Source organism: Bos indicus x Bos taurus, chromosome 29 (genome assembly GCF_003369695.1).
Source record: "Bos indicus x Bos taurus breed Angus x Brahman F1 hybrid chromosome 29, Bos_hybrid_MaternalHap_v2.0, whole genome shotgun sequence".
Classification (NCBI taxonomy): Eukaryota; Metazoa; Chordata; class Mammalia; order Artiodactyla; family Bovidae; genus Bos; species Bos indicus x Bos taurus.
This window is the reverse complement of record NC_040104.1, coordinates 1,599,428-1,626,978: the sequence shown is the minus strand read 5'-3', so window position 1 is coordinate 1,626,978 and position 27,551 is coordinate 1,599,428. Positions and strand designations below refer to the sequence as shown.

The following is a 27,551-nucleotide window of genomic DNA, read 5'->3' as shown; positions in this document are numbered from 1 at the left end:
GGCGGCCCCCTCCTCCGTGGCCGTGACCTGCCGATGCCGGGCCCTGGGGGATGTGGGGGCCCCCGCAAGCGCGGCGGCGGGCCGCCGGGCGGGGGGGGTCTGGGGGCCCGCATCCGGGGGCCGCCGGCTCTGGACGTGCAGCGGATGAAGGATGGGCTTCCTCCCCTGGCCTTGAGTCGGGGTCCTCGGGGCCGCGAGGCCCCATGAATTATCTCTCAGGAAAGCGCCGCTGCCTCCGCGCTCGGCCCCCTCCCGACTCCCCACCACGTTAAATCAGCGCTGAAGGCTGCAGCTTGCCCGGGCCTTCAGCCTCGGGCGAGGGGAGCTTCAAAGGCCCACGTGATGCCTCCGGGGTCCCTCGGGGCGGGGGAGGCCGACGGGCTGGCTCCCCACTGTCTTCCCCACGGAGGGAACAGCCCAGCCCCAGGACGGGCTTTGGGGACCCGGGAGGCCGCACAGGGGGTGGTCCCCGAGCCCTTGTGGCTTTTGCCCACCCCCCAACCCGGGGAGAACACAACCTGATTCCCAGAGCACCCGCGATGCCTTCCCGCTCATCTCCCAGACCCCCAGGCCCGCGGACACTCAGAGCCAGGCCCAGCTGACCCCCCGGGGGCACTTGAGGCGGCTTCCAGCGGCAGCCTGGTTCCAGGAGACACCATGCCGTGGGCAGCTCCTGGGCAGCAGGCTCCTGGAGGCCCGGCCGCCTCTGCCCCCCGCCCCACGGTCCCCAGAACCCCTCCTTTCCTGCCTGCCCCTGGGTGCTGACCACTTCCCATCCGGGAGCCCTCGGCCACAGCCACCTACCCAGCGGGGTCTGCTTCCTGCCGGGGACCCGCCTTGCTCTGGACTCAGCTCTGCTTCCTCTGGAACCCCGCCCTCCACGCCAAGACCCCCGACTGTGTCCCATGGGACCCCCCAGCCAGGCGGGCTCCCTCCCGTCACCCAGACCCTTGCCCTCAACACTCACTTTCTAATCCCCCACCACCAAACGGCATGAACACAGGCTTTTTAAATGGAGTGGCTCAGGGTGACTTCAGGGCCCGGGGCAGGCGGCCTCCCTGCCGCTGGGGGTTGCGGGGGGGCAGTTCAGGGCCAGCCTGGCTCGTCCCGGGGCCTGCAGGAGGACACAGGCCTGCACACACGGCGGGTCCCTACGCGGGGCGGGGGCAGAGCACGGAGCACACAGGCCCGAACCGTCTCCACAAGCCGCACTTTATTTGAGCGTGATGGCTGGCTCCCGTCACAGGCCAAACCAGCTGGGGACGCCCCCGCGCCGCGGGTCGGGGCTCTGACGTTGCTGCTGCTCCTCCAGCACCTGGTCCCGGAGGTCCTCGTCCGCGGAGCTGCCGCCGGGCCGCTTCCCCTTGGGAAACAGATCTGGGAATGTGAAGGTCTGCCCGTGTGCCTGGGGAGAAAACACACGGGCTCAGCCAGGGACCCCCGCGGGGAGGTCCCATCCACGGGGAGACTAAACTGCCCGCCCCACGCCTGCAGGACAGACGCACAGCCAGAAGACAGGTACACGGGCCAGGCCTCGGCCTTCGGCAGCGGAAGCCACTGCTGTGACAGGCCCTTTCTCACTGAGGCTGGCTCTGGAGGAGTGTCTGCACTGGGGGAGTCCAGCAAAGCCCCTACTCCCGGCAGGAGCTGCCAGGCCAGGTTGCAGGCAAGGGGGCGAGGAAAACGGGCACGACTCGCGTCTGCTGCCTCCCCGGAACATTTCCTATCCGAAGCACCTACAGGCTCACCCACGTTAAAGACTAAGACCCCTCCCGGCTCAGCTCGGCAAACAAAAGACATGTAATATACAATGAAACGTACGTGCCAAGTAGTCCACAAATCAAGACCGGCTTTGCAAATTAACTGGTTTTACATCTTTCACTGAAAGTTCAGAATACAGGAGGGCCAGCTAAGTCCCAGCCTGGACCCCAACACACGGCCGGGGTACACCAGCCCCGCCCTTCAGGGGGCCGGGGAGAGGAGGGGACCCCAATGGCGGGAAGTGAGGGGCCACCTCCGCACATGGCATGTAGCAAAGCGGCTCCAAAGATTGGGGGGGACCCCAGCGATATTCCCTGTGCCACACCGTCCACCTCTGGACGGGCAGAGAGGGATGGGGGGCCGGCACCCGGATCTGGAAAATTTTAATAAGTAAAATCAGTGAAGTGAACTTGGTTCTTGGAGACCCTTGTTTTGTGAAGAAGTTTGGATTCGGGCAGGCGGCCAAGCGTGATCTGCAGCAGCCCACAGCGCCGGCCCCGAGAGTGGGGTGTTCACAAAGCCCGCTCACGCGGCGAGCGCAGGCCTTGAGCCATGAAAGGCCGCGCCTGTGCGCGCGGTAGCCCGCCTGCAGGAGGGGTCGCTTACACACTTCAAGACTCTCTTTCTTCTTCTTTAAAATACCAAAGGGCAACAGTTTACATGCAGGGCTGCTTGCCCAGAATGGGGGATTTATGTTTAATATACCGAGGTGATGCTGCTAGTTTTCTGAGGTGGGGAACCCAAAGTGACATTTTTAACTATAAATACAAAGACGGCAATCCGCAACAGCCTGGGAGGGATGGAGGGCGCCACGGAGAGTCCCCCACCGCCTCTCCCCGCGACGGGGCTCCCTGCCTAGAGAAGGTCACCCTGTGCTTTCAGAAATAACACTCTCCACCCTCGTGAAGCTGATGAGCAGAAAAGCATAGGAGGGGGTGGGGGCCAAATCCAGATTTCTTTACAAAACAGGGGTCTCCAAGAACACGCAGCCTCTGTCCCTGGCAGGCTGCAGCTGCAGCTGGGGGCCGAGGCTCCTTGCTATGGGGTGACCCAGGCTCGCCAGCTCCCCAACTCTCCACCAGAAAGACATTTATTGGGTTGTGGGGGGAACTCTGGGACCCTCACTCTGTGACACCAGCTTTCTCAAAGCAACCAACCCCACACGAGTCTGGGGACTTCACTCGTCCTTTTGGCCGACGCTCGGCATGCTCCACCATCAGCTCTGATGAGGGGCTAGGAGGGAGGCCTCCAAGCACCCGTGGGGGACAGAAAAGGGAGCCCTTCAGGGGGTGAGGGCCCAACCTCCCGGCCGGTTTCCAGGCAGAGATCTGCTGGAGTCAGCAGGGAGGGAGTCCGTTACGAATTTAATTTTGGAGCAGAGGGAAGCGTGCCCGGTGGGGACGCGCTGGGATTTCACAGGGAAGAAAGGCGGCCGGGTGGCAGCTGCAGATACGCGGCTCGGCTTCCAGAGCGAGGTGGGGCCGGGAACGCTGGGGCTCGGATGACTCAAAAGCCACTTGTAACTATAGCCCCCGCTCAAGGGCCTCGTGGCGAATGCCGACATATGGGGTGTCAACCGGCTGCCATGACAAAGACAGATGGCCCGGCTGAACGCAGAGGACACAGGCGTCTTTATAAGGCCAACGGCTGCTCTCCCGGCCTGGATTGGCTGATTTTATGCACGGCAAATATTAGGCCAAATAATTACGGGGGCCCCCGTTTAGAACAACTGTGACTGGTTTTCAGAAAAGCTGCCATGCTAACTGGGTCTTTCACCAACTGCCTCCTAAGGCCCGAAACAGGGCCCTGGGCGGAGGCGTTTTCATAGCACCACCACTGCCACCTAGCGGCCGGCCCGCGCCGCCCGCCCGACCAGGCCGCTCACAGGGAAACGGAAGGGGTTGGCAGACCCCTGCCCCCACCCCACCCACGCCAGGGTTTCAGGCGGCAGCTAGCCCTCCGTGCGCGGGTCCAAGGTCACCTGCCCCATCAGAGGGATCCCACCTGGAGCCCGTGTGCCTCGGTGCCGGCGGCCAAGGCTGCAGATCCTGACTCCAGGGGCTCTCTGTCTAGGGGCAGCTCAGACCAGCAGGAAGGGCGGAGAGGGGCTTTGGAAACGTGGGTCTTAGTCTCACCAGCTCGGGGTTTCAGTCAGCAAAGGCTGAGCTGGGTGCTGGACCCCGTTCCCTCCCCCTGCCAGGCAGGAGACCATACAAGACCCTGGCCGGGGTCGGGGAAGGCAGACCCCACAGTCCAGTCCAGGGGAGAGGGGGTCAGTCAGGACCAGGACTCCCCACGCGGTCTGCCCCGGAGACGGGGGCCCCTGCAGCCACCTCCACCCCAGGCACCGACCGCTCCCTGGCCTGGACGCTGGTTACTGTCTGAGCCGACCCCCAGGCCAGGGAGCCTGCTTCTGCCCTCAGCACATTCTCAGCTGGCCCCCGAGAAGTTCCCCAGAGCCCGCCCGGCCCCCGCCACCCCAGCTGAACTGCACCCCAGCTCCTCCAGGGGCTCCGTGCAGGTCAGAACCAAGGGCCAGCCTGGGCCTCGGGCTCCGCCCGCCCGGGGCACGGCGCGGCTGGGTGCTCACCAGCTGCACGTAGGCCACCTTATAGTCTGGCTGCTTTATCCTGACGTTCCTGTGATCCCTCCTCCTGTTGGAACCTGTCGGAAGCGGGAGAGACAGAAGCCTTCACTCCCAGCAAGCAGCTCTCAGCCCACTACCCCAGGAACCCGCTTTCTAGAAAGAGGGACACACGTGGGCACCCACTTCTGAGGGCAGCAGGCGCACGCCTGTGGGCACCAGCCTTTGCTCGGTGCAAACCCAAACGGGCCTAAGACAACCGGAGAGCCGGCTTTCCCTCGGTGTCATGGAGGCTCTTGCAGCCTGACCTCCCTTCGACAGAGGGTCGTCATATTTACAACTAGGCAACCAGGGGCTGGGAAGCAGGGGTCAACAGGAAGGAATGAGAAAGCCCAGCAGAGTAACATGAGCACTTCGCGGACCGACGCCAGTGTGGGGGCGTCAGGCGGGGGCCCTGCTCTGAGAATTGAGCGGGAACCAGGCCTCCGAGTCCCAGCCCCGGGAAGGAGGCCCACTCTCCCCCGGCGGGCCTGTTTCCTCACGTGCAGAGGACCACGTGCTAGAGGGGCTGACGGGGGCCAGGCCAGCGAGGCTGGCAGCCTCCCTGCTGAGCTCGGGGCGGAAGCCCCGGCCCGGGACCCACCGTGCTGCACCCTCGTCCGCACGGCGGCCACCGGCACATTGTAGACGCGCTCGAGGTAGTTCCTGAGGTCCACTCTGGTCATCCTGGGCAGGAGGGAAAGAGGGGGGCTCTGAGCAGGGTGGAGAAGGAAGCAGCCTGCCGGGCAGCGTAGCTGCTGAGTGCAGACACCGGGCGGGAGCTGGCCAGGGGTGCCGGGGCTGGGGCCGGGCCCTGCTGACCCTGCAGAGGCGTCTGGATGCAGCGACGTGGGGGTGACAGGGGACCAGCCCCCAGGACTCAGTCCTGTTGCCCTGCCTGGGGGCAAGCTGACGAGCGGAGGGGAGGGGCGGTCTGCGAGTGCCCTCTGGCTGCCGGGAGTCACCCGCTCCACAGCTGCCACCCTGTCCACGGCACCCACCCCCCCCCCCCCCGCAGGCATCTCCCAGAAAGGATGGCCAAGGCGGTGGCGGTGCTGTCCCCTCTGCCCGACAGGGCCCAGCCTCTCCTGCCCTGGCCTCCGAGGCAGACGGCATGACCCTCAGCTCCCATGGAGGCTCGAGCTGAGGCCAGAGCCCCGAGGCCTCAGCATGGGGTGCAGAGAATCTGTGTCTCCTCAGCAACGGGGGCCTCTGTGAAGCACCCACCCAAGGGCGGAGGCTTTGGGAGCCGGGGTCAGAGCCCAGCCTCCTGGGAAAGGCAGCCAGGCCGATGCAAGGAAAGAAGCTGGGTCTCTGAGGCTGGACTTCCCCAGGGTGGCGAGGAGCCCAAGGCACCCTTTCCCGAGGCTCTGCATACACCAGGCCTTGGTGCAGGGCTGCCTGTAGAGTTTTTGTGGTGGGAAGAACCTTGCTGTGAGCGGGATTCAGCAGCACCTCCAGAGTCGTGGGCCCCTCGGCCTGAATCCCTCTGGGGCGGGGGAGGCTTACTCCATGGGGATCCGGAACTGCACGGTATCCTCGGGCTGGGCCGTGCCGGGCCGCACCAGCTGGATGAAGAAGTTGGTGCGGAAAACCCGGAGCTGGGGGTTGCCCAGCTGGTACAGAGGGTACCTGCAAAGCGGAGGGGGGGGTGGAGAGGGGTCATGTCAAACGCCCAGAACACGAGGCTCCCGGGACGCCCCGACAGGGTCCACAGGTCATCACGCCCACGGGGCTGAAGAGCCAAGGGGGCAGTCACCCTCAGGTCAGCCCTTCCCTCACCCGGTGTGGGGCAGCCAGTCCCGTCCCCAGGGCAGTGTGGCCTGTTGACCCTCGAGGTCGGCCTTTGGAAAGAACCAGTGAATGATTCACGAACAGACGACGTGCCCACCCTGCCCTGTCGAAAGGCTCAGAGTCACGTGTTTGTTCAAAGTGCCAGCCGCACAGGCACTCGGCCCCCGCATGGCTGTCCCCCCGGAACGGGCCCCCAGCTCCCTTCCGCTCAGGTGAGGTGGGATCAGTCAGAACCAGCTTAATCCGCACTGGCTCAGCCCCGGTGAGAGGACAAGGACAGGGCCACCTCCACCCCCGCCCCTGCTCCCCCTGTGCTGGAAGCGCCAGCTCATCCTTGACAAGAGTGAAGATCAAACGATAAAGGGCGAACAAACAAAGGGAAAACAAGATAAGGGGCTCAGGCGAGCAGTGTGTACAGGTCAGCGGTCACGCTCACTGCCCACCTCCCTCACCCCTCAAACCCCCAAAGGGGGGCAGAGACATCTAGAATGCATGGGCAGCCACCACTTGGGCTCCACCCCACCCATTCCAACTGGACCTACGCCCCCATGGGCCTGGTGGGCGAGGAGGCCACACTGCCAACTGGACCCAACCAGGCCTCGGGGCTCATGGTCCAAGGAGGTGGGGGCCCAAGGTTGGCAGGGCCTGTGAGGGATCAGGGGTCCAGTGGGAGCCCAGGAGAGGTGTTTCGGTGGAGGGTGGGCACAGGGGCTGACGATGCCATCAAGGGTCCTGGTGACCAGTTTGCAGCATGGCACACGACCTCTGATCTGGGGGAGCAGCAAGCACAAGGGAAGGGGGGCCCAGTGAAGCCAAGTCCCATGATGCCTCTGGGCCTTACAACTCTGGGGAGTAGGACCGGGCCAGGGGCCGAGGTCCTGGGTGGGGCATCCTGAGGGTGGCAGGGGCTGGGGGCCCTGACACAGGCCGGGACGCTCGCAAGCAGACCAGCGCTGAGCTGAGTGCCAGCTGACGTTTACTGGGGTCTCCTCGTGACCCCGTCGCACGTGGCAGCTGCCGGGACACCAGCAGCAGCACCTCCCGACGGCAGAGCGTCGGGCGCGGGGCGGGCGGGCCGGCCCACGACCGAGCCTCGCCCTGTCCTCGTGGGGGCCGGGCCGGCGAGTGGCCACCGGGCTCGCCTCTTCCCCCTGGTGACCGGCCGCGTGCACTGCAGGGGCCACGCTCCGGGCCCCTGGGGAGCTGCCGGGGCGGGGGGCGCGCGCAGCCCGCGGGGCCCGAGGCCCGAGGCTGGCGCGGACCGGCCGCACCGACCTCCCGCCCGCCTTCGCCGAAGGCCAGGCTCGACTCCGGGGGAGGCCCGGGCCACGCGGGCCCCGCAACGACCCCCGCCCCGGGCCCGCCCCGCCCCCACGGGCGCCCAGACGCCGCGCGTCCCGCCTGGGCCCCGGGTCCCGAGTCCGCGGCCCGGGGCCCCGAGCCCAGCCTGGGGGCGGCCACGCCCCCGACCCCGCGCGCCGGGACCCCCACTCACAGCACGTTCCGCGCCATCGCCCGCTTCCGGGGCCGCGGGCGGAAGGAGGGGCGGGCCCAGGCCGGGCCCGCCCCCCGGCGCAGCGCCCCCTGGCGCCCGGGAGGACGCGCGCCGCCCGCACACCTGGGCCCCACCTGGGCCCCACCTGGGCCCCAAGCCCTGCACACTCAGCGCCCTACTTGTGCCCCGCAGCACACCCTCGTGCCACCAGGCCCATACGCCCTCCCTCCGCTCCGGAGCCCAGCGCACCAGTGGGCCACCACGGATACCGCCATGGATGCCCCCAAGACTCCAGCCTAGTGCCCAGGGACCCTGCTGGCCACTCACCACCCAGAGCCTGCCACCCTTCCAGCTGGTGGCCCAGGTGGGAGACTGGGGGAGTGGGGAAGGTGTGAATTCGTGGGAGGCCCCAGTCAGTAAGGGATCCGCCTGCCACTACAGGAGACCCAGGTTCAATCCCTCAGTTGGGAAGATCCCTTGGAGAAGAAAATGGCAACCACTCCAGTGTTCTTGCCGGGAGAATCCCACGGACAGAGGAGCCTGGTGGGCTACAGTCCATGGGGTGGAAAGAGCCAGACACCACTGAGCGGCTAAACCACCACCTCTCTCCACCTGGCCCCTGTGGCTGCCTCCCTCTGTCCTGGAACTCTACTGCCCCAGCCCAGTCCTTCCACCCCATGGCCAACTTCTCATGCCCTGAGACGACCGCCAGGGACCCTCAGCCATGCCTGCCCGCCCCCCCCCCAGCCTCCCTAAGGCCGTTGGCTTCTCCAGGCCGCAGCTGGCCCGCCCTGCTTCCAGCCTTGGCACAGCCCTCACTGGGGCCCCGTCACAGAGCGGGATCAGAGACCCTCTGTTGCTCCCCCCACCCCCATGTACGGGCAGACCCGGGGGGAGTGGGGCTCCAGGCTGGGGGCGGGACGGCAAGGAGGCAAGAGCAGGGGAGCCTGGGAGGGCACAGGGGCTGCTCCTGGGGGCCCCGGGGCGGGAAGGGCCTGGAGGGCCCCCCCTCACTCTCATGCTTGGTGCTGGAGACCCTAAGTGGGCTCTTCTAGGATGAAGAGACTGATGGTGGGCGCTGCTGCTGGAGGGCTCAGCTGTGAGTGGGGGGCGGCGTGCCTGCGGGGGAGGGCAGGGGAGGGCCGCAGCCAGGGCCCAGCGAGGCTGATGGTGACTGTGGCAGGGCCCCGGAGGTGGGGAGAGGGCGGGAGCTGGAGGACGGGGGTCCCCCAACCTGGAGGCCGGGGAACTTTCTGTTTCATTTGTAAAGCTTTCACTAAGCAGCCACGTGCCAACCCAGAAGCCTCCATGTCGCTCCTAACGTGGCTAGAACACGCGGATGGGAGGCGGCATGGGTCGGCGTCCTGCTGGACCTTGGTAGGCGACACTCTGATCAGTCAGGCTGAGAGCGTGGAGGTCCTCGATGGGGTCTCAACGGTGCGGACCCCACAACACTAGACCCCTTCTCTGATTGTCTGCCAGCTGGATTCTTCCCATTCCGGCCTGGGACCTGTGAGTGTGAGGTGGGTGAGTCTCGACCCCCACAGCCCGGGAAGCCGGTGGGTGGCCTCCCACCCCGCTCCCCCCCACCCTTCCCCCAGCCTGGGTCATCACCTCCCCCCCTTCCTGAGCAACACACAGCTTCGGGGGCTGAGTCTGCCAAACAGAGGAGAGGATGCCAATTAAATTCAAAGCTCAGATAAACAACTGTCTTTATTGTTTTTTAATAGCGTCTTTAAAGAAAGATTTTAAGTTTATAGGGAAATTGCTGAGAAAGTCCAAAGGATTCCCATACACTCAGCTTCTCCCATAGCATTAACACTTACACTAACGTGACACGCATGTGGCAGCCGATGGAGCAACGCTAATATATTGTTATTAGCTAAAGTCCATAGTTGGCTTGGAGGTTCACTCTTGGTGGGCATTCTACAGGTTTTGCCAGATGTTCAGTGACATGTGTCCATGTGCCAGCACCTAGGGGGAGAGTTGTTGCCCAGAAAACCCGCGGAGCGGCTCCTGTCCACCACGCTCCTGACCCCCGCAGCCGTGGGTTGTCCTGCTGTCTCCGTGGGTCTGCTTTGCCAGGCTGTCCTCCAGTTAGGGCCCCACGTGGTAGCCTTTGCAGACTGGCCTCTCTCTCTTGCATTTACGCTTCCTCTGCATCTCTTCACGGTCTCCCCGCGCCTTTTCCTTTAGAGCTGAATGACACTGCATCAGACGACCGAGGATGAGATGGCTGGATGGCATCACCGACTCGATGGACGTGAGTTTGAGTAAACTCCGTGAGTTGGTGATGGACAGGGAGGCCCGGCGTGCTGCAGTCCATGGGGTCGCAAAGAGTCGGACACGACTGAGCGGCTGAACAGAACTGACTTGATACACCATCACCTGATGTACTGCGGAAAGGTACCCACTCCCCCACTGAGGGGCATCTTGAGGCTTCCCCATGTTGGCCATGATGAATAAGCTGCCGGACTCATCCAGGAGCAGGTTTTTGCATGGTCTGAAGTTTTCAGCTCTTTGGGGTTAGGAACCAAGGATCGCGGTGGCTGAACCGGGGTGGGTGTGTGTGCCGAGTCGTAGGACGCCGCCTCACGCTCCCACCAGCCACGAGGCAGTATCTGCTGGTGTTAGTGTTTTGGTTTGGGCCTTACAGATGTGTAGGGACATAGTTCTTTTATTTTAGGCAAACGTTTTCCTGTGTTAGATCTGACATCCTGACATGGGCCCCCCCACTCCAGAGCTTGGTGCCAGGGAGGCCCAGCAGTGGCCCAGGGGAGGAGGCGCCCCCACAGGCAGGTGAGGAAGAGGGTGGGCAGGAGCCCTCCCAGGGGGCAGCCTGCCCGCTGTGCTTTGCACGCCATACTGGGGAGCGGGGGCTTCTTCCTGAGAGTAGTGGGCGTCCCTGGAGGGCTCCAAGTTGGGCGGTGCGGCGGTGGGGTGGAAAGATAAGACGAGCCTGGAAGTGCCTTGGGGCTGCTGCTGAGAACCACAGTGCCTGAAAAAGATGCAAGAGTGAGACGCACTGGACCGGCTGGGGAAGGTGCGGGGAGCAGGGGGGCAGAGGTGGGAGGGGGCTGTGGTTTTACAGGAGGCCGTCAGAGAGCCTCACGGAGGAGCCGGCATTCCCAGGGCACGCAGAGGCTGCGTGCGAAGGCCCCCAGTCACGTGACACAGGCAGAGGGTGGGGTGGAGGGGCGAGCCCTGGGCCCGCAGGTCTCCCCAGGTTCACAGGCCCCGAGGCCGAGAGGGTCTCTCCCTCCTGGGGTCGGGGAGGGGGGCTTCATCACAGAATACAAATGAGTAAATCACTGGCCACTGACCGTGCGCTCACCCTCCGGCCTGTCTCGCCTCCTCGAGGCGGTGGGGGTCCTGGAGTCAGTCCCGACTCAGGGTAGGCTCTCCTGCTGTCAGCTCCCTTCCCTGGGTCTTTTCCCAAAGCTTCCCTGTGAACGTCACCCCAGCAGCACAGAAAAGGGACTTGCTATGAGCATAAACGACTAGGCACCCATGTCTGCTTCACGACTCTCGGGAGTTTCAGGAGCTGGGGAGAAGACAGCAGGCGCTGTGACCAGTGATGCTGTCGTGGATCTCACTGCTGGGGGCTTCAGGGCAGGGAGGTGTGGGCCGGGGGCTGGGGGCAACACCAGACATACGGGTCTCATGAATCTCAGCATCACGGCCTGGTCTTGTAACCTGGGAGACTCCGAATGTTCCAGAAAGTTCCGAGGGCCATTCTGAAGAGGGAGGCGGAGCCCAGTACCCTCCGATGGAGGTACGTGCAGTCGAGCACACGTCTCGTGGAAGACGTTTGCAATGGTTCTCGTGCCCTTTCTAGGCATGAGGAGATGCAGGAAGCCGGGTTTACAGCATGTTCTCCTGGAGCGCGGTCTGCAGGCCAGTCCTGCCAGCTTTCCCAGGGTGCCTCATCCTGCCCTTTGTCCTCAGCTCCTGCAGGGCGTGTTGCTGGCCAGCGCCGGTGGTGGGTGATGACTTCATTCCTGTAGAACTGGATGGTGGGCAACATTCCTTATTTTACAATCCCTTCCTCTTCCGTCTTCACTTGAGTCAAGTCTCCGAGGGCGCCGCGTGACCAGCCTGTTCCGTGGCGAGGATTTCCGTGACGGGTGGCTCGGGTTATGTGACTGGACTGGACCCTGTTACCCCAGGCCTCGGGACCCCCAGTCTGACTCCTCTGTCATGGGGCTGGGAAACGGGCCTCTCTCGCCGCTTCTTCCTGCCCCTAGAGTTTTCCTTGGATACAGTGACTGATCTGACTGAACTGTCCGTCTGGTCAATCCTTTCAAGTCGTCTGTAGTCGTCATTCATTTTATCTGAGGCTCAATCGCGTTCTTTTTGATCAAAGAAACAATCGTCTTGTAAAATGGGCCGAATACACATAATTTAACGAGGGGCGTTGATAAGGTCACGAGCACGTCCTTAAGCTCAGAATGTTAGGCGTGGCCCTGTATCTCCCCCGGTCATCTGGCCAGTCTGTTCTGTACCAGTTGCTATCTTTAAGGGAAATGATACACTGCTCATAAAGTCCACCAAAGATGTCTGCACGTCCGAGGCCAGCGGTGGGCCATCATGACCCCTTACAGGATGGAGAAAGGAATGTTATCTTCTAAAGAGTTACATGGTTGACGTCAAGACAAGAAAAATAGATTTTTATGGTTGAGCAGGTATTCCTTTCCTTGGGGAGGTCTGGTTAATGCATAATGCAGATGCATAATGCCCGCCAGAGGGGAGCGGGGAGGCCAAAGGGCAGGGGAAAAAAAATGTCATGTTAAAATTTTCCTTGCCTTGCTTGAGAACTTGAATTTTTTTCCTCAGGTGTCTGCCGTCCATGTTGAGAGGTACTGGTGTGGCCTGGCTGGAGGACGTCCGCTGAGCCCCGCAGGTCTGTCCCCAGGAGGTCCTGGCACCGTTGTGGGACCAGGTGTCTGGCTTCCTGGAGGGTAGAGGGGTCGCCTCTCGCTGGGGTCTGCACACAAGCACCAGGGTCCTCAGCAGGGAGGGAGCGGGGGTGGGAGCCGTGGGGAGACTCGACGCCCCAGTTGTCTGCACTCGCACTTGCTTTGCACACCTTTCTGGCGTGTGGCTGGGTCACCCGTGTTTCTGACTCTGTCACCGCCGTCATTTGCTCACGGTCCCCTCTGAGGCTCTGTGATGTGCTCTGGAGGTCCTGACCCCCAGCACCTCAGGACGCAGCTGTGTTAGGACCGGGGCCTTTGCCCAAGCAGTCAGGTGACAAGGCAGTCACTAGGGTGGGCCTGCTGCAGGGGGACCCGGGTCCTTGTGACAAGAGGTCAGGACACAGACAGACGCAGCAGGACGGCCCCGTGAAGACTCGGGGGAGCGCGGCCATCTGCAGGCAGAGCAGGGAGTCTTCAGGAGGACCCAGCCCTGCCCACACCTGGGTCTCGGGTTTCAGCCTCCAGGAGAACGACAATAAATGTCTGCTGTTGAAGCTGCCCAGGCCATGGGCCTTTGTCATGGTCACCTAGCAAACTAATGAAGGTGTTAATGTTTTCCTTATGGATTTCCAAGTGCATTTAATGTATTAATTGTATTACCCCCTCGGGGCTTCCCTGGTGGCTCAGTGGTAAAGAACCTGCCTGCCAACGCAGGAGACACAGGTTTAATCCCTGGACGGGAAAGATCCCCTGGAGAAGGAAATGGCAACCCACCCGAGTATTCTTGCCTGAGAAGTCCCACAGATAGAGGCACCTGGCGGGCTACAGTCCACGGGGTCACAAAGAGTCAGACACGACTTAGTGACTGAGCAGCAACAATCACCCCCTGGTCTGTCACATTTTAGCCCAAATATTTTCCCGCTTTTCTCATTTGCCATTTAGTCAAAGACAGCTCCGTTGAGGTGTAGTCGGCGTGTTAATGCAGTATACTGCCCGTTCTAAAACGTCCCAAGTGCTGACCTGTGCAGACACCGTGAGACCGTCACCCCCGTCAGGATGGCAGGCACGTCCGTCACCTCTAAGAGTGTCCTCTGGGCCCTGCAGCCTCTCCCCCCACCCCCCCATGCTGTGCCCCACCCCCAGTTCTTAATAACTAGCGGCTGTGTCCATATCCATTTTCTAGGGTTTTCTATAAATGGAAGTACGTAGCATGTACTCTTTCTTGCCTGACCTCTGTCTCCCAACATGACTATTTTGAGGTTCATCCGTGCCTTTTCATGCATCAGTGGGACATTCCTTCTGATTGCCATCGTATGGATACAAAAAGAATTTTGTTTATCCGTTCATCTGCTGATGGACATTTGGCTTGTTTCCAGTTTTTGTCAATTAAAAATAAAGCTGCTATTTACATTCATGTGAAAGTCTTTGTGAGGACAAACATTTCCTTTTCTCGTGGGGAAATGCCTAGAAGTGGGATTACAAGATCACATGTACACTTAACTTTTACAGAAAAAGAGCCGCTGCCAGACTGGGTTGCTTTATGCTTCCAACAGAGACGTGGGGCCCCTCCTTGCTGGCCGTTTGGACGGTCAGTCCTTTTGACTTTAGCTTCTCTCCTAGAGTGATGTCCTGTGACTCCATTTTGCTTTTCCCCGGTAACCGATGGTGCCGGGCACTTTTCACATCCTGATTTGCCGTCCAATTATCTCGTTTGGTGAAGTGTCACTTCTAAGACTGCGTTTTCCCCATTTTCAAAAGTTGGTTTACTGTTGTGTTTTCAGAAAGTTCGTTATCTACTCTGGATCAGCCCTTTATGAAATGTGTGCTTCGCAAAAAGTGGCTTATGCTTTCATTGTCTTTACAATGCCTTTTGAAGAGCACATTTTAAAATGTCTTGATGCATTTCAACTTATCCATTCTTTTTTTTTTTTTTTTTTTTAGGGCTCATGCTTTCCATATCGAATGTAGGAGACCTTCGCGTTGCCTGAATTCACAGAGATTCTCCCCTGAGTTTTTATGGCTCTAGTTTTACATGTAGGTCTATGATTCATTCACTTTGAGTTAATTTTTGGATGTAGTATGAGGTATAAATCCAAGTCCTCCTCCTCCTCCTCTTTTTTTTCCCTTCATTTGCTTGTGGATATCTGATTTATTGGAAAGGCTGTAACTTCTGCACTGAATTGGCCCTGCACCTGTGGATAATCAAGTTTTCCATGAATTAAGGAGTTTCTCCTTCCTGCTCTTCAGCCTACGTGGCTTTTTCTTCTTTCTTGATTGCACTAGCAAAAACCTCGAGTACAAAGTTGGATGGAAGTGGTGAGAGAAGACACTCTTGTCTTGCTCCTGGCTCAAGTGAGAAAACATTCAGTCTTAGACACGCTTGTTGGGCAGAGGAAGTTTTCCTGTATTCCTAAGTTTGCTGAGAGCTTTATTTTTTTTTTTAAGAAATCAGGAATGGGTGTTGAATTTTGTCAAATGCTTTTTCTGCACCTACTGAGATGATTATATGGGTTTTATTTTTCAGTTTGTTAAAACGGTGAATTACTGACTGACTTTTCAATGTTGTCCCAGCCCTGCATTGCTGGGGTAAAGCACACTTGGTCTTGATGTTGTATCGACTTACACATATCGAGTTCTGTTTGTAAAACTTTGTTTGGGACTTTTCTGTCTGTGTTCATGAGAAACAGTGGCCTGTGATTTTCTCTTCTTGCACTGTCTTTGCTTTTGGTTATCAAGGCAACACTGGCTCATAGACGAGTCGACGATTTTTGTAGAATTTGTGCATTGTCGTTCAGTAGCTCAGTCGTGCCCAACTCTTTGTGACCCCGTGGACTGCAGCACATCAGGCTTCCCTTCCACGCTCAAACTCATGTCCATCGAGTCAGTGATGCCATCCAACCATCTCGCCCTCTGTCACTTCCTTCTCCTCCTGCCCTCAATTTTCCCAGCATCAGGGTCTTTTCCAGTGAGTCAGCTCTTCACATTAGGTGGCCAAAGTATTGGAGCTTCAGAGTCAGCGTCAGTCCTTCCAATGAATATTCAGAGTTGATTTCCTTTAGGATTGATGTAATTGCTATTAGTTTTTCTTTAGCCATTTGGTATAACCCACCAGGGAAACCATCTGGGTCTGGAGCTTTCTTTGTGGGAAGGTTTTAAGTTACACTTTCAATTCTTTAATAGATACAGAGTCATTCAGATTATCTTTGTTTGATTGGTCTTTGGTATTTTGTTTTGAAAGACACTTTCATCTCACTTGTTAGGTTTATTGTCATAAAGTTGTGCACAATATTTCCTTGGTTATTCTTTTAATAGCTGTACAATCTCTGTTGGGCTTCCCTGATAACTCAGTTGGTAAAGAATCCACCTACAATGCAGAGACCCCAGTTCAGCTCCTGGAGAAGGGATAAGCTACCCACTCCAGTCTTTTGGGGCTTCCCTGGTGGCTCAGCTGGGAGAGCGTCTGCCTGCAACTCGGGAGGCCTGGGTTCGATCCCTGGGTTGGGAAGTTCCCCTGGAGAAGGGAAGGACTACCCACTCCTGTATTCTGGTCTGGAGAATTCCATGGACTGTCAGTCCATGGGGTTGCAGAGAGTCAGACACAGCTGAGCGACTTTCACACTCTGTATTGATGTCACCTCCTCGTTCCTGATGTCGGGCACTTCATCTCTCACTTTTTCTCTTTTCCTGATCTGGTTTATCAGTTTTTATTGGTATTCTCAAACAACAGAGTTCTGGGTTGGCTTTCCTGCTTTCTCTATTGTTCTTCTGTTTTCTGTTTCATCAACTTCTTCCTGGTCTGCATTATTTCCTTTCTCATGCTTACTTTGGGCTGATTTGCATTTCTTTTCCTATTTTTCTTAAGGCAGAAGCTGGGGTCACTGATTTCAGCGCTCGCTTGTTTTCCATGTAGGCGTTTTTGCAGGAGAAATTCCGCCCTGAGTCCTGCTCTAACCGTTTTGCACAAGTTCCCATGTGCTGTCTTTATATTTTCATTCTGTTGAGAATCCTTCCTAATTTCCTTTTTGATTTTTCCTTGACTCACGGACTATTTAGAAGTGTGTTATTTAAATTCCAAATGTTTGAGAATTTCCCAAAGACTTTTTCCTGTTATTGATTTAAAATTTAATTCCATTATGGTCAAAGAATATAATTTATGTAACTTGAATCCTTCTCAACTTATTAAGCCTTGTTTAATGGCCCAGAACACGATCTGTATTGGTAAATGTTCCATGTGCACTTGGAAAGAATGTGTATTTGAATGGCATGCTCTATAAATGTCAATCAAGTCAAGTACTGCCCTAGTCTCCTAACTTCTTGCTGATTTTTCTGCACTAAACAATTAATCATTAATTTCCAATTAATTATTGATAGAGGGGTACTGAAGTCTCGGAGTGTAACTGTGCATGTCTACCCTGCCAGTTACAGCCCGTTTAGCTTTATGTATATTTCAGAGGTCTGTGATTCCTTTAACCTTTGTGTGTCTTTATACTTAAACCGTGCTTCTTGTAGGCAGGACACAGGAGGATTCTTCCTTCTTTAACCCCAGTATAACCATCTCTGCCTCTTAACTGGGGCGTTTAGACCAGCTGCACGTAACGTGCTTGACCGCGGAAGGAAGCAAGTGCACCGTTTCTCACCCGTGTTCTGTGGGTCCTGTCTCTTTTTTTCTCCCTCTTACCTCTTCTGCGTCAATCGAGAGTTTTCTGAATTCCATTTTATCTCCTTTGCTCGGCCTTTCTGTGTTGCTGCTTTGGCTTTAAGGGGTTTGCAGTGCTGACTTCTCGCAGTTGTTTTTGATTGATTGGCTCTCCTCCTCTTATGGCTCGCTTTTTCCTGCTTCTTTGCCTGTTTGCTAATTTTTGATCAGATGCCAGACATTGTGTGTTTTCCCCCTCGTTCGTGCAGGACCTCTTTCTACTCCTACGAACGTTCTGGAGCTTTGCTCTGGGGAGCAGTTAAGTCACCTGGCCATGATCTGATCCTCTCTGGTCTGGATTTTTTTGGGTTTGTAAGGTGGGCCTGGGGAAGTGCCCCATTCGGGGTTAACTGCCCCCAGGGTAATGCAGGAATTTTCCAAGTGCCCAAGGCCCCGTGAAGTGTCCATTTTCTGAGTCTGGTTGGTGGGAACGGACCCTGTTCCCAGCCCTGCCTGAGCAGTGGGCATGGGCCCCCGCCCCTCCTGGTGGTTCTCTTCCAAGCCTTGAAGAATTTCCTCCGAGGCACGTGTTGCTCTTTACCCGACTGGGTGTGTGAGTGGGCCCCTCTGCGGGCCTCCAGGGCTCCCTACGCACGCACTCCTCTCCAGCGCTCTGTGCCATGAACTTTCGTTGCCTGGGTCTCCCTGGACCCTCAGCTCTTTCTCATCAGTTCAAGGGTCCCACTGGGCTCCCCCCACTTCCCCTTCCTCTCGAGGAAGCAAGTTGAGCAATTCTGAGCCTGAAGCTTTTGCTTCTCATCTCCTAGGGACCGATGTTCTTAACTGTCTGATGTTTACTGTCCTGAAAAATAAACTGTTTCGTGTACATATATGGTTTCTTGATGATGTTGTTTTCTTTGGAGAGTTGCTCCAGGCAGGAGGATAAACGTGGTCCTTGTTTCTCCATCTTGCCCAGAAGCAAATGTCTGCCTTTTAATTTGGATGAGCATTTTTTGATATACAGAAACAAACCTTTTAAGCAATGAAATTTACTGAGTCTTTTCTTCTACGATACTTTCATTGTTTGTAAGCTTAGAAAACTGTTGCCAGGATGAAAGCAGATAAATACATACCTATATTTCTCTCTAGTTTTACTTTAAACTTTTTTCCCTCACATACTGACCTTCTGTAACTCTCCTGGCTTGTGTTCTGATATTTGGTATATTTGGGCCTGGAGTAAAAAAATCTCATTACCCTTTTTCTCGTCCTGAATACATTTCTGATTTTTCTCAACCTCCTGATTAAATATCCTGCAACCTCTGATGGAGGTGCTGCCAGATTCTTACGGTTTCGTGGTCATCAGGATGATAGATGTTGTAGAATTGAAATAACGTGTGCGACCTACAGGAGAAGACGAGGGGCTGCACACCGCGGCCTGTGCCTGGCGCCTCTGCTGCTGCCGTGTGACCCTGGCATCAGCTCAGCCCACCCTGAACCCTGTTTGCTCTTCTGGAAAATGCAAGTGATGGGAGCGTTTGCCTCCTGGGGCTCCTGTGAGGGTTTCCAGAGACAAAGGCGAGGCGCTCTGCCTGGCTGCTGGTCTGCAGGGAGCCCTCCACACACATCAGATATGCTGCCTCCACTTCTGAAATCTGCTCTTAATTTTCAAAATTTTCTTGGCTCTTCCTGCCTATTTTTCCTTGTATGCGAATTTTAGGTTTGTCTTGCCAACTCCCTCCCCACCCCTGGCTCACCCCTCACCCCCAAATAAATCCTATCAGAATTTTGGTTGGAAATCTGGCGAACCTATACATGAATTTGGGAAGATCTGATGTTTGCAAACGTCCTACCCAAGAACGTGGCGTGTTTTCTCTTTCTCTCTTTTTCAGACTTCATGTTTTTATTTCTCATTAAAGTGTGTTGTTTTCTTCCTACAGATCCTGAACATTTCTGAAGAAGGTTTTAGCAAAGTATTTTTTATGTTCTTTGCACCCCCTCTCCTTTTTGTTTGAGAATAACATTTTTTAAAATTCTGCTTCATCTTATAACTGGTGGTTGCTAGAAAATCATAAAAATATTAATGTAAAATGTGTATTTTGCATCTGGCGCCTTTCCTGAATTCTCTCATCCATTCTGAGCTCTCTTCCGCTGGCTCTCTCGGGGCTCCTAGGAATGTGGTATTTTGGTCTCCTCCTTTCCAGAAGTTGCACATCTTATTTCCGTTTAACATCTTTTGCATTGTCTTCGGTTTATGGAGCGGGGCTGAGCAGTAATGATGAAAGCAGGCGTCCTTGTTTGGTTCCTGTCTTGGGCTGCGGATGCCTCTGCGTCCCACCGTCCCGGGTAGATAAAGGAAGCGCTTATTTATAATTTTCTATAGTTTATTGAGCTTGGTGTTTTGTTCTCAGAAATAAGGATTGACTTTCAGCAAAGATCCTTCCCCCGATGTTTAATGATCATGAACTATTTAAGACCTGCCAGAAACATAAATAAAAGTAGGAAGAACCTGCGTCTGCCGCCCACCACTTGGCTTAAGAAAGACGAAGGACGTGAGGAAGGGTCCCGGGGCTCTGAGTGACCCCTCACCAAAGAAGCCCTCCCCTGCAGAGGGGACCGTTCATCTGAGAGGTGTGTTCCTCACAGGCAGGCCTATGGAACTTATGTCCATGTATTGAACCACATTTGGGGAGTCCCATGGCCCTGTGTTTTTCCTCTGGTGCCTTTCTCAGCGCTCCCAGCACTGTTTGGGAACCTCTGCCAGGGCATGCATGCAGCTCTGGGTCATTGTTTCAACCGTGTCAACTCCACTCACAGATACTCCCCAGCAAGCCTCCTCTTGGTGGAGGATTGGAGCTGCTCTAATTTTCCGTAATTACCAACAAGAGTGTGCACTCAGCAGAAACCAGTGGGCCTTTGCAAGCTGCCCAGGGGCGGACAAATGAGTCTCCCAGGTCTCATCCTCCAACGCCTTCTCCCAGGATGAGCGAGCACGCTTCAGCGAACACCTCTCTCCCCAAGCCCAAGAGGGAGGTGCAGACAGGAGTCTTGTGAGACAGGGCCCCCCTCCTGGATCACGCCCCCGGATCACAGCACCGACACGGGGCCTCCAGCGTTCCGGACACGATCAAGGCCACGCACCCCGCTTGTCCGGCCCTTTCATCTCTCTTGGTCTGGCAGAGGTCATCACTTTTTTGTTGCTCTTCTCAGTCACTTTATTAACTTTTCAGATGCCAGTGTCATAACATTCTTGTTTGTTTACAATTGAACATAACATTGCCAGATAGCCATTCTTCTCTTAAGTAGCTGTGATGAAACCGTTGTTTTCACATGGTATTTCCTTGCTCCTCCACCCACGTTCATGGTAAACCCAAGTGTAAAAAGATTACAGACAGCAAACAAAGTGTATGCGTCCTCGTGTGAATGCTATATTTTGTAGCACCCAGCGTGCATCATTTACGTATTTTCACGGGCGTGTGGTTGGTTTATAAAATTGAGTCCATTGCTGCTGTATAACAGTGATTCGGTTATACGTACGTACACATTCTTTTTTTTTTAATATTCTCTTCCGTTATCTTTATCACAGGGTATTGAATACAGGTCCCTGTGCTACGCAGTAGGACCTTGTCATTCATTCGTTCTTTTTTGCCTTGAAGGATCGGTGACAGCTGTGAAGAGTCTGGGCCGGTTTTCTTGAAGAGGATCTCACAATCAAATTGGCTGGACAGTTTCTTCACGGTCAGACCCAGGCTGAACTTTGGGGCCAGAGTACGGCCTCAGTGGCACTGGGTCCTCTGGGCTCTTCATGGCCAGGTGCCCGAGGCCTGAGGCTCTCGCTGGTGATGGTGCTGAGACTGATCACCAGCTTCAGATGAGGCTCACCAGTATTCTGTTTCCAGGTACAATTTTAACTTGAAAAATAATGGGAGAAATGTTCACCTCTAGGGTGCGAGGCGCTCATTCTGATTTAGCCTGAATTTTATGCTAATGAAAGCAGCCTGTCAGTGGCCTATCAAACGTCCACTCGATGTCTGTTTCAATCTTTCAAGGACAGGGTGCACTGACCAGAAGGAGAGCATGTCCGTGTTAAAACAGAGATGAAGCACCTCCCTTCCTGGGACACCAGTGCTGCTCCTCCTTCAACAAGACGCCCTTCCGGGGGCCAAGGCCACGCTGACTCGCTGGGTGTGCGCTTAGTCCCCGAGTCGTGTCCGACTCTTTGCAGCCCCATGGACTGTGGCCTGCCAGGCTCCTCTGTCCGTGGGATTTTCCAGGCGAGAACACTGGAGTGGGTAGCCATGCCCTTCTCCAGGGGGTCTTCCTGACCCAGGCATCCAACCTGGGTCTCCCTCATTGCAGGCGGATTCTTTACCATCTGAGCCACCGGGGAGGCCCATTTTATAGTAAAATGGAACTTTAAAAAAGAAGTGGGGAATTGTGCTACCAGCTCCCATCAGATGGGCAGCGGCCACAGGAGCCCTGGCTGGCTTCTATACCTGGAACAAATCCCGTCCTTGCCAGGCCTTGTCTGGCCCTAAAATGGCCTGGATGGGGACTCTGGATATTTCAAAATGGATTTTTTTTTTTTTTTGCACTTATAGTTAAAGAAGGCTAGCTCTGTAAAACATCCCTTTCTCAAGATTCTGACCCTGAGAGAACAGAAGTGCTCCCGGGAGGAAGCTTGGAGTTAGAGCTCTTATCACGCCCTTGAAATGCAAGCACAACCCCCATTGCTTGTGACTGTAGCCTTGGCTCAGCTGCTGCTGCTAAGTCACTTCAGTCGTGCTGACTCTGTCCTAGAAGAACATAAAACTGAAAAAAAAAACAAGGGGGAACTTTTAAATTGAATCAGGAAAACTATGAGATCTTTGTCTGTGTCTATCTGGATGTACGTACATCTTTGTATACTTATGAAAAGGGGCCTTTGTTACTTGTGGTTAATATTACCAAAATTAATTTGTAAAAGAGCTCTATTTAGATGACTTACAGTACAGGCTTCACTGGTGGCTCAGACAGTAAAGAATCTGCCTGCGACCTGGGCTTGATCCCTAGGTTGGGAAGACCCCCTGGAGAAGGGAAAGGCTACCCACTCCAGTACTCTTGCCTGGAGAAGCCCAAGAACTTAGGAGCCTGGTGGGCCACAGTCCTTGGGGTCGCAAAGAGCGACTGAACTGAACATACACACACGCACGAGTGCTTACACACTAAATGTGTAAATATTTCTAAATTAACAAAAAACTAAGTTTTTAGAAGGAATCATGTGATATAGGATTGATCTTCAATAAATGAAGATAAATGTAAGTTGTTGGTTTGATTACCACAGGCATGTCCTTAGGGCCATGGACATTAAGTATAATTAAGAGAACAGACTTCTGGTTGCCGAGGGGGAGGGAGGTGGAGCAGGGATGGAGGGTGAGTTTGGGGTTAGCAGATGAAGACTATTATACAGAGAATGGATAGACAGCAAGGCCCTGCGGGCTAGCACAGGGGCTACATTCAATAGCCTATGATGAACCATTATGGAAAAGCATATTAGAAAAGAATCTGTGTGTGCGTATAACTGAGTCACTTTGCTGTGCAGCAGAGATTGGCGTAACACTGTAAATCAACTACACTTCATTTTAAACCTGAGGGGCTCCCCGGCAGTCCAGTGGTTAGGGCTCTGTGCCTCCAGTGGAAGGGGTGTGGGTCTGATCCCACATGCTGTGGGGTGCAGCCACAAATTTAAAACTTAAAAAATCAAGAAAAAGGATAATTGTGTTTTATGGTATGTCTACTTAAAAACAGATTCTCCAGATTTCGGTAGTTTGAAACTTTAGTTTTGCTGGATTACATTCAATGATGGGAATTCATGACACAGCCAGACCGCTTCCAACGGAGATACAGCGCTAAAACAAAACCGCTAAGCGAGTCCGAGTTTACCTGCTGCGTCTTCTTAGCAGAGAGAACTAAAGCTGTTTGCGTTTCCTGGACACACGTCTTATACCACACTGAGAAAATAAATCGTGCTGAGGGGGAACGGACGTTTCTAGAGGTTACAGAATAGGTTTACAAGTTTGCCAGGAGACATCGTGATGACGAACAGTTCACGATGGCTTGCTTCTTGGTTTTTGCTAAAGATTCAGGTTTTTTAAGGGCTACAAATTATAGTATATATATAATTAAAGCTACTTTAACCCGGATGCCCATCGGCGGATGGACGGACAAAGAAGCTGTGGTACATACGCACGATGGGATATTACTCAGCCGTAAAGATGAACACACTGGAGTCGGTTCTAATGAGGTGGATGAACCGAGAGCCTGTTATACAGAGTGAAGTAAGCCAGGAGAGGAAAACAACTATCGTATATCAACGCGGGTACGTGGAGTCCAGAAAGATGGTGCTGATGAAGCCTTCTCAGGGCAGCGGCGGAGATGCAGGTGTAGAGGGCAGACTGTGGGCCCAGAGGACGCGAGGGCGGGACGCGTGGACGGAGCAGGCGGGAGACGTGCACACCGCCGCGCGTGAGGCCGGGGCTCAAGCCCGGCGCTCCGGGACGACCTGGAGGGGGGGGACGGAGGAGGCGGAGGGAGGGGACACACGTATGCCTGTGGCCAGCCCGTGTCGCCGTGCGGCAGAGACCAGACAGCGTTGTGAAGCAGTCGTCCCCTGGTTAAAAAGAAATACATTTTTAAAAAGCTACTTTAAAAAGGGAAACATTTCAGCACACAAGGAGGAATCTACAAAGGAAAATAATAAGATGCATGTTTTCAGTAAAATAAGGTGTGAAAAATGGCAATAAATTAAGGGCAAAGAGTGTGATGTTGTCCTGAAGAATTTCAAAGAGAGATTTTTGTGTGGCAGGAAGCAGCACAATATTGTAAAGCAAATATCCTTTAATTAAAGATAAATAAATTTAAAAAATAAAGACGTTAAACTAATTAGGCTTATTAGGATGTTAAATTACATGGGAAATATTATCAAACAAAGAACAACATTAAGCCTTCTTTATGTTATGTCTATATAAATATATTATACATTATGTGTTCCAGAAATTACATGAAATTCCTGGAAGCCTTGTGTGTCCTGACATAAAATGTTATCTGACATAAAAACTGAGGCTCCCACTGAAGGGGCTGAACCCAAGAATCAGGGTAAAAAAACAGAATCTGTAAAGTTTATGGCACGTGTAGACAAAGTCCACTCTGCGTCTACAAAACTCAGCCCTCGCCGTCAGACGTTTCCCATCCTGATGACCTTGTAAAATGGTAATAACCTGCTCCTGAATCGGAGAAACCAAGATGGTAAACAACCGCTGTAAATTAAGTGAACAATCAGGCTGTGGGAAACCCAAGACTGCCGCGTGCTTCCTCCCGTCTCCCTGACAAACCCTATTTTTCATTTGATGGAGTAAAACCTTCCCTTGACGCAAGGCTTATGGCCTCACGATGACAAAGAAACAGTTTAAGAATGTGTGTTCCTCTTGGCCTTTCCTTTCCACAATCTCCAGTAATCAAGGCTCCCGCTTCACTGGGCAAATCATACGAGTCTTAAAAACAACAAAAAAAGCCTCACAAACGTCTTAAAATTATCTGTATTCCTATCACCCTCAATCATCAGGCGAGGTCAACAAAGCTAACGGAAAACCTGGACTCAAACAGGACAAAAACTAACTACAGGCATTGAGTGACCTGATAAGTATGATTACAATTTTTATGACTTTTTGTTTGACATGTTACTGGCTTTTAATCTTTGTTTTCCAGATGGAAAAGAGCCTCTCCCCTTAAGCTTATTGTGACTGGAAACAATTTTGTGAATTACCACCTTTGTAAACAGAGTTGAAGCATTGATCTCTTCTCTCTACCTGATCCCTTCAGCATTAGGAAACTCGCAAGTGTCCAGCAGCCTTTCCGGGTGAACAGGAAGGCCACTTCCTGGCAGGCACAGCAACCTCAAAACTCTCTGGACCTCGAGAAGACAGGAGTCCACACAAACCTGTAGGTGCTGCTGGCAGAGTCTGGTGGCAAAGCTTTCCTGGCCACGGGAGGCCTTTGAGAAGTCCAATTTGAGATTCTTTATGAGTTAGTTTCAACACAGCCAAATTTGAAAGTGCCCATAACCTCAAAGAGGGCTTCCCTGGTGGCTCAGCTGCTAAAGAATCCACCTGCAATGTGGGAGAGCTGGGTTCGATCCCTGGGTTGGGAAGATCCCCTGGAGAAGGGGATCACTGCTGCCCACTCCAGTATTCTGCCCTGGAGAACTCTATGGACTGTGTAGTCCATGGGGTCACAGAGTCGGACGTGACTGAGCGCCTTTCACTTTAACCCCAAAGAAGACGTACTGTCGGCAAACAGCACATGAAAAGGTGCTCACACCACCAGTCACCAGAGAAGCAGAAGTCAAACCCCGGTGAGACGTTGCCTCGCCCCCATCACCATGGCCATCGTCAAAAAGACCCCAGCGACAGTGGTTGGCAAAAACATGGCCGAAAGAGAGGCCTGGTTGGTGGAAATGTCAGTTGGTACAGCCACTATGGAGAACAGTATGGAGGCTCCTAAAAAAACTAAAAATAGAGCTTCCATATAATTTAGCAATTCCACTTCTGGGTATATATCCACAGAATGAGAAGAGACACGTGCACCCCGGTGTTCGTAACACCATTGTTTACGATATGAAAGCTACCCAAGCGTTCACCAGTGGGTGAGTGTCTGAAGACGATGTGGGGTATGTATGTATTCTATATATTTAATATACCCAAGCGTTCACCAGTGGGTGAGTGCCTGAAGACGATGTGGGGTATGTATGTATTCTATATATTTAATATACACAGTGGATGGGTGAGTGTCTGAAGACGATGTGGGGTATGTATGTATTCTATATATTTAATATACACAGTGGATGGGTGAGTGTCTGAAGACGATGTGGGGTATGTATGTATTCTATATACTTAATATACACAGTGGATGGGTGAGTGTCTGAAGACGATGTGGGGTATGTATGTATTCTATATATTTAATATACACAGTGGATGGGTGAGTGTCTGAAGACGATGTGGGGTATGTATGTATTCTATATATTTAATATACACAGTGGATGGGTGAGTGCCTGAAGACGATGTGGGGTATGTATGTATTCTATATATTTAATATACACAGTGGATGGGTGAGTGTCTGAAGACGATGTGGGGTATGTATGTATTCTATATATTTAATATACACAGTGGATGGGTGAGTGTCTGAAGACGATGTGGGAGTATGTATGTATTCTATTATATTTAATATACACAGTGGATGGGTGAGTGCCTGAAGACGATGTGGGGTATGTATGTATTCTATATATTTAATATACACAGTGGATGGGTGAGTGCCTGAAGACGATGTGGGGTATGTATGTATTCTATATATTTAATATACACAGTGGATGGGTGAGTGCCTGAAGACGATGTGGGGTATGTATGTATTCTATATATTTAATATACACAGTGGATGGGTGAGTGCTGAAGACGATGTGGGGTATGTATGTATTCTATATATTTAATATACACAGTGGATGGGTGAGTGTCTGAAGACGATGTGGGTATGTATGTATTCTATATATTTAATATACACAGTGGATGGGTGAGTGTCTGAAGACGATGTGGGGTATGTATGTATTCTATATATTAATATACACAGTGGATGGGTGAGTGTCTGAAGACGATGTGGGTATGTATGTATTCTATATATTTAATATACACAGTGGATGGGTGAGTGTCTGAAGACGATGTGGGGTATGTATGTATTCTATATATTTAATATACACAGTGGATGGGTGAGTGTCTGAAGACGATGTGGGGTATGTATGTATTCTATATATTTAATATACACAGTGGATGGGTGAGTGTCTGAAGACGATGTGGGGTATGTATGTATTCTATATATTTAATATACACAGTGGATGGTGAGTGTCTGAAGACGATGTGGGGTATGTATGTATTCTATATATTTAATATACACAGTGGATGGGTGAGTGTCCTGAAGACGATGTGGGGTATGTATGTATTTCTATATATTTATATACACAGTGGATGGGTGAGTGTCTGAAGACGATGTGGGGTATGTATGTATTCTATATATTTAATATACACAGTGGGATGGGTGAGTGCCTGAAGACGATGTGGGGTATGTATGTATTCTATATATTTAATATACACAGTGGATGGGTGAGTGTCTGAAGACGATGTGGGGTATGTATGTATTCTATATATTTAATATACACAGTGGATGGGTGAGTGTCTGAAGACGATGTGGGGTATGTATGTATTCTATATATTTAATATACACAGTGGATGGGTGAGTGTCTGAAGA

At 53.8% G+C, this 27,551-nt stretch overlaps 2 protein-coding genes and 1 long non-coding RNA gene across 3 annotated transcripts; 2 read left to right on the top strand and 1 right to left on the bottom strand.

The window, feature by feature from the left end:
- Positions 1-1,191: 1,191 nt before the first annotated feature.
- Positions 1,192-7,761, bottom strand: MRPL23 (mitochondrial ribosomal protein L23). Its single transcript, XM_027531701.1, has 5 exons — positions 7,674-7,761; positions 5,894-6,016; positions 4,989-5,071; positions 4,352-4,425; positions 1,192-1,405 (listed from the first exon to the last, which is right to left on the bottom strand). Exons 1-5 carry the CDS (start codon positions 7,688-7,690, stop codon positions 1,241-1,243), a joined length of 462 nt encoding a protein of 153 aa, XP_027387502.1. The 5' UTR covers positions 7,691-7,761; the 3' UTR covers positions 1,192-1,240.
- Positions 6,713-9,966, top strand: LOC113885902 (ataxin-2-like). Its single transcript, XM_027531702.1, has 5 exons — positions 6,713-6,799; positions 7,866-8,037; positions 8,729-8,772; positions 9,156-9,196; positions 9,870-9,966. The coding sequence occupies exons 1-5, from the start codon at positions 6,727-6,729 to the stop codon at positions 9,873-9,875; spliced, it is 336 nt and encodes a 111-aa protein (XP_027387503.1). The 5' UTR covers positions 6,713-6,726; the 3' UTR covers positions 9,876-9,966.
- A 6,179-nt stretch (positions 9,967-16,145) lies between these two features.
- On the top strand, positions 16,146-25,995 carry LOC113885903. Its single transcript, XR_003509344.1, has 3 exons — positions 16,146-20,758; positions 20,882-21,124; positions 24,969-25,995. It is a non-coding gene; the product is annotated as an uncharacterized LOC113885903 (long non-coding RNA).
- The last annotated feature ends 1,556 nt before the right edge of the window (positions 25,996-27,551 follow it).